Genomic DNA, 6,673 nt, shown 5'->3' with positions numbered 1-6,673 from the left:
CCGAAATCTCTTTGTATTCTTTTGTTCTTTTATACATCGGTATTTCGATATTTTTTTTGGCACAGGTAAGATTCTAAACGCAACATAACAAAGTAAGTTCGTGGGCTAAATGTGTGTTGGGCCAATCCTTCAAACTGGGTCTTCAGGGCCGACGCGTTGGTCCAACGGCTCCGTTTGCCTGTGAAATTTTAAAAACAAGCAAAGCGTGTAATCACCCTCATGTTTGATGTATCCATACATAACATTTTCAAATTCAATTTCCTCGCCTTCTAATCTTCTTCATTTCTCTCTCGAGATCAACCTGTGGCTTGTTCCCTCTATCAAATTAGCTTCATAACTAAGCGATTTTATAGTGCAGTCCAAGTCCAAGGATCATTGACTCCGAGCTGAGTTGGGGATATGGAGAATCTGATTTCATTGGTTAACCGACTGCAGAGAGCGTGCACCGCTCTCGGAGATCACGGGGAGGAGACCGCGCTGCCTACTCTCTGGGACGCCTTGCCTTCTATCGCCGTCGTCGGCGGTCAGGTTTGATTGTCTACTTTTACTTAACCATTTTCCCTTTTTTTCTGTTCGATTAAACTCTATTTTTGTCTTGATCTACGCGGAAATAAGGTCTATTTATTTCAAGTGAATCTGCCTTTTGTTTCTGTAGATCGTAGTTAATGCTGAATTTGTCGGTTATTTGACGCGTTTTTTTGTGAGGATCGGAGTTTGGATCTGCTTATCAGCTGTTTTTCGAATTGAATTCGTTTATTGTGATATTGAAGATTTTATTTCACCTGCTTGTTTGATCGTTGTTTAATTCATGTTCAGGTGTGCTATTGGCTTTTACTGTATTGCGCTTTAGGAAAATGTTAGACGATTAAGTGCCCTGAAATCATCGTTAATTGCTCTATATATACAGAGGAAAACGATATAACGGTTCAATGAAAATTGTTACGATAATAACTTTTTCCCATACAGGAACTTTTTGGAGAGAAATTTGCATAGAAAATTAACAGGAAATGCCAGCATGTGTTTTGGAAGTTCGAGTTTATGTGATTTTCTACAAAAAAATGTATAGCCATATTGTTCTGAATATTTCTGATGATTCATATACATTATAGCTCAATTAAGATTTTGCCCCAGCTGTTTTCTGAATGATTCAATAGCATTCAGATATTTTTCTGATCTTATTGTGACATTGCTACAAATCAATTGCACCTCATCATTTATGATTAATTTTGACTTTCTTAACTTACTCATTTGCATTTTTGGCTGTTTTGATCCAAATGTTGTAGAGTTCTGGAAAGTCTTCAGTACTTGAAAGTGTTGTCGGGAAAGACTTTTTGCCTCGTGGATCTGGTAATGCTTGGGCTTTCATTTTTATAGTTATAATAATCATGAATTACTTCCATTTTTGACACGTCAATGGCCTTGATACAAACAGGTATTGTTACTCGACGCCCTCTTGTTCTGCAGCTTCATCGGCTTGATGAAGGTAGAGAATATGCGGAATTTGGACACCTCCCTAGAAGGAGATTTACTGATTTTGGTAAGTTTCTTCATTGCTGGTACTGAACTTTGGATTTTGCTCTGATATGAAATTTCTGTTCATACTTCTCTTTGATTGTTCCAATACAATAGTTTTTACAAGCCAATAAAACCACTGAACTAAAATAGCTCTAATGACTAACCCTCTCTTTCCTTTGTTCCACACTTCTTACATGATTGTTTCTTGCATACTTGTCTTCAAATGCTTAACAGTTCTGGTTTTTGCTTGATCTTTGTCATATTTTGCACAGCTGCTGTGAGAAAGGAGATTGCTGATGAAACTGACAGAGAGACTGGACGTTCTAAGCAAATTTCCACTGTCCCAATATATCTTAGCATTTATTCACCAAATGGTAAGTCGAGTTGATCTTGATTATTTGTCATGTGTCTATGTACCACATGAGTTTCAAAAGGAGCAGCATTTATGGCTGCTGATTTTATACTTTATTAGTTTTGAGAAGAAGTATGCAGCAGCTCTTATTCTACTTCCTTACAATCCTATATCTATTTTTCTCTAAATAAAGTTTACCTAAATAAGAATCAGATGTGATTTCTTATTCTAATCTAATGTTCAGAGAGCAAAAATTAAGTTTGCTAAATTTTGTGATTGCAGTGGTAAATCTAACTTTGATTGATCTTCCTGGACTTACAAAAGTGGCTGTTGGTGAGTTTGCCGTTTTCATGTTTCTTCTTTCTTTTGTTATAGCTATTGTTAGTTCTAGCTTAAGTGCGTAACAACCTTTCAATTTTGACAAAATGGTTATTTGTTTGTTTTTCATAGATGGTCAGCCAGATAGCATTGTTATGGATATTGAGAACATGGTCAGGTCTTACATTGAAAAGGTATTGTCAATCTTTTCATTGGATTTCACTATTGTTAGAATGTCCAGGGCATATATTTTTATCTTATCCTCTGAGGCTTGAAATTATTCACGATATGGTTAGTCCCTGCTTGGTTTTACTTGAAAGGCATAATTGCTGACAGTTTCGTGCTTATGTGATTTCTTTTATCAGCCCAACTGTATTATTTTGGCTATTTCTCCTGCCAACCAAGATCTTGCAACATCAGATGCAATTAAAATTTCTCGCGAAGTGGACCCAAAAGGTATAATCTGTCGGTATTGTTGTAAAACTGTGGGACTATGTGTCATTCTCTTGCATGTGATTGTTGTTTTCAGATAGACTGAGTTACACCTTTTAACCAAATTATTGTAATCACCAAATTATCTACTTTCTGATATTTTATGGTAGTACGTTTTGAAAAGTGACAATCAACTAATCGTATTTCAGGGGAGAGAACATTTGGAGTTCTAACGAAGATTGATCTTATGGACAAGGGTACTGATGCTGTAGATGTAAGTTTACAAATGATGATATCAAGCTTATATATTGTAGGAAAATAATTAAACAAGTAACAATACTATTAGTTTTGATACTGGGCATATTGTACTACCATCTTATGTGTTTTAAACTGATTTTTTAGTGTGTGCGCGTCTTGCCCTATACATTCGCTTAATTTATTTGGATATGCACTATGCAGATCTTGGAAGGGAAAGCATACAGGCTGCAGTTCCCTTGGATTGGTGTTGTTAATCGTTCTCAACAAGACATTAACAAAAACGTTGACATGATCGCTGCTAGGCGTAGAGAGCGAGAGTATTTTGCTCAAACTCCAGAATACAAACATCTTGCACATAGGATGGGTTCGGAGCATTTAGGGAAAATTTTATCAAAAGTGAGCAACTCAGCTTAAACCTTACCGACTTATTCTTGGCATAAGCTTTTGAGTGTTCTATCAATTTCTCACACTGACCTTCGCTTGCATCGTTTGTCGTCTAATATTTATATTTATGCTGCTGTTTTCTAGCATTTGGAAACAGTCATCAAATCACGAATTCCTGGCCTTCAGTCTTTAATCAACAAAACTGTGATTGAGCTGGAATCTGAGTTGAGCCGTCTAGGAAAGCCCATTGCAACTGATGCTGGAGTAAGCTTTTACCTTATTACATTTATATATGTACAATTATTGTCATTAATATATCGCGATAAAGCTTTTTTAGTAGACCTTCGTGATCCTTTCTGTAAATATTTTTCATGTAGGATCAATCTTGTATTTTCCTTTTAAGTAGGGGGCAACCAAGCAGCCTTCTTTAATTTTGTTGATTGCTGGTCCCCTTGATGATCTACATTTTTATTAATATTGACTGCATTGCAGGGAAAATTGTACATGATCATGGAAATCTGCCGTACATTTGATGGAATATTTAAAGAGCATCTTGATGGAGTGTATGTATTTATGTGCTCTACTTGTCCTCGTTAGCATGCATTGCCAGATGTTTTTATTGCTTTGTAATTTGATTTTTTTTCATGTCATTCCTCATTTTTGCAGTCGACCTGGTGGTGATAAAATATACAATGTCTTTGATAACCAACTGCCAGCGGCCTTGAAGCGCTTGCAGTTTGATAAGCATCTTGCCATGGAAAATGTACGCAAGTTAATAACTCAAGCTGATGGGTATCAACCTCATCTTATAGCACCCGAGCAAGGTTATCGCCGTCTCATTGAAACTGCCGTGATCACTATCAAAGGTCCTGCTGAAGCTGCTGTTGATGCGGTATGCATTTTAACTACAGATCGTCTATATCCAGAGTTCATTGATTTTCCTAGCTTTATAGATGGAATTTTCTATGTATTTTTTTAAAATATACTATATATCTTCGTGCTAAGAAGTCATATTTCTTATACTTCCTTTGGATAACTAAGTCTTCCCATCTAGTATTTGTTACAATGTCTTTTTGTCAGAAGCAGATGACCATACAGTGCTCATATAATTTTTTCTTTTCTTACTTTTAAAGGTTCATGGAATACTCAAGGAACTGGTTCACAAGGCTATTAATGAGACAGTAGTAAGTCTTCCAACTTCATTGTAGTCTGTTATAATTGGCTTTTATATAATTATACAAAGTTATAAGCGCATTGGCACAATAATCTTCTTCAATCTTTTCCTTCTCCCTCATAATTCATAAATAGAAATTAGTCTTACGATAGAATCACTTGGTCTCTGTTCCTCACAGGAGCTAAAGCAATACCCCTCTCTCAGAGTGGAGGTGGGGAATGCTGCTATTGAATCATTAGATAGGATGAAGGAAGAGAGCAGGAAAGCAACTCTACAGCTCGTAGAGATGGAAAATAGTTACTTAACTGTAGATTTCTTCCGGAAGCTTCCTCAGGATGTCGAGAAGGGTGGCAATCCGACTCACTCAATCTTTGACAGATACAATGATTCATATCTTCGCAGAATTGGTGAGCGAAAATAACCTCTTAGTGACTTCAGCATGTTCAAATTTTAACAGCGTTCTTTTATCTAATGTATCAGGAACAACTGTGCTGTCTTATGTCAACATGGTATGTGGAAGCTTGAGAAACTCCATTCCAAAGTCTATCGTGTATTGCCAAGTCCGTGAGGCAAAACGGAGCTTGCTTGATCACTTCTTCACTGATTTAGGCAAAAAAGAGGTAAACCCCTCACACACACACACCCCTCCCCAAAAAAAAAAAACATAATGCTTTTTGCTTAGGATTCTCTGAAATATAAATAGAGAATGAAGTAGTAACTAGGAATATTGTCAGGATCACCTTCTCCTAGAAGGATCACATCTAAAATGTGATCCATTTTGTTTTCACTCTTTACTAAAAAAATTAACGTACTTGGTGAACAGGGGAAGCAGTTGGGCAAATTGTTGGATGAGGATCCGGCTATCATGCAACGACGCCTCTCCCTGGCCAAGAGACTGGAGCTGTACAGAGCTGCTCAGGCAGAGATCGATTCAGTCGCATGGTCAAAATAGTGGGTTGATGGCTAAAATATTGCGCCTTTTGCCATCTCATTACATATATAGCGCTTTCATTCTTGGTGCGACCGATTATTCTTTGTATGATCAACAGATTTTTAGGTAATGCGTGCACTCCAGTTTTGTTGTATAATTTTGTCTTACTATTTTTTATATTGTATGTTGGGGTTCTTTGCACTCCAGTTTTACTTCTTTTTCTTTGCAGAAACCGAGGTTTGGGGTTTCAGAGAAGTTCGAAACTGAGTTTTGTTTTCTTAAATTCTTACTTGATTGCAGTAAATTGACTTATCAATCATTACAGAAAGTGAATAATTTTGTTGCTTTTAAAAAACGAAATATACTAGTAGTATAATTAAATGAATAATAGAAGTCAGCAAATTTGGGATTTTTTTTATCAGAATATTACGTTATTCCAAACTTAAACCAAGTTCAATATGTTCAATTTGTTATGTGTCCAAGTTTAATATGATATTTTAAGATGCGACATGAAATTGAGGTAAATATGGTGTTAAACAAAGTTTATTGTGCTAAAAGCGACGTGGCAGCCCGTCCATGGTTAAAAAAATGGAGGTGCGGGGAATCGAACCCCGTGCCTCTCGCATGCGAAGCGAGCGCTCTACCATATGAGCTACACCCCCTTCTGCTTTTTTTGTGGAGGATAACTTATTGAAATAACATAGCCAGATAAATCTGAGTGCGAGATCGTAAGAAACATATTCGGTGAACTATGTTGCAGAAAATGAAAAATGCGATATTTATTTTCTCTCATTATTATGATAAAACAAAGGATCCTCTGTTGAAAAAACTTTTAAAATATAAATTATCTTTTTACAAAAAATATATCAAATTAAAGATAATTTTATGACGATTCTAACGAAATTCTAATTGCATGGTATTATATCAAAGACTAAAAATTTATATTAGAATGTTTATAAAATGATATGATGTTGATGTTTGTTGTTACTGTCTTATTGAAAAAATGATTTTAGTGCATAAAATTATATATTTCCTTCGTCTTAACTAAGTTGAGTCAATTTTTGGACACGAAGATTAAGAAATTGTGTTGAAAAATAGGAGGAAAAATAAAATAGAAAAGATAAAGAGAGAAGAAAGTAGATGATGGAATAAAGTAAGACTGATTGGAAGTTTTATTTTTTAATCTAAAAAGGAAATGACTCAATTTAATTGGGGCCCTCTAAATATCCATTTGTCAATATATTAGTGGTAGGACACACTACGTAACATTTCCACCTTGGTATGTCAAGTCTATGGAATTTTTTCTCGG

General features: G+C 35.7%; 1 protein-coding gene and 1 non-coding gene across 2 annotated transcripts; one reads left to right on the top strand and one right to left on the bottom strand.

The window, feature by feature from the left end:
• The first annotated feature begins 232 nt into the window (after positions 1 to 232).
• Positions 233 to 5,580, top strand: LOC125201377 (dynamin-related protein 5A). Its single transcript, XM_048099459.1, has 16 exons — positions 233 to 528; positions 1,284 to 1,347; positions 1,433 to 1,537; positions 1,788 to 1,889; positions 2,150 to 2,200; positions 2,318 to 2,379; positions 2,551 to 2,641; positions 2,827 to 2,891; positions 3,077 to 3,271; positions 3,404 to 3,523; positions 3,752 to 3,822; positions 3,926 to 4,151; positions 4,393 to 4,443; positions 4,612 to 4,840; positions 4,914 to 5,053; positions 5,257 to 5,580. Exons 1-16 carry the CDS (start codon positions 400 to 402, stop codon positions 5,383 to 5,385), a joined length of 1,830 nt encoding a protein of 609 aa, XP_047955416.1. The 5' UTR covers positions 233 to 399; the 3' UTR covers positions 5,386 to 5,580.
• Positions 5,581 to 5,953: 373 nt separating this feature from the next.
• On the bottom strand, positions 5,954 to 6,026 carry TRNAA-CGC. Its single transcript has one exon. It is a non-coding gene; the product is annotated as a tRNA-Ala (tRNA).
• Positions 6,027 to 6,673: the final 647 nt, after the last annotated feature.

The sequence above is a fragment of the Salvia hispanica genome, chromosome 1, assembly GCF_023119035.1.
Source record: "Salvia hispanica cultivar TCC Black 2014 chromosome 1, UniMelb_Shisp_WGS_1.0, whole genome shotgun sequence".
NCBI lineage: Eukaryota > Viridiplantae > Streptophyta > Magnoliopsida > Lamiales > Lamiaceae > Salvia > Salvia hispanica.
The sequence above is the reverse complement of the archived record's forward strand: the minus strand, read 5'-3'. Positions and strand labels throughout refer to the sequence as shown.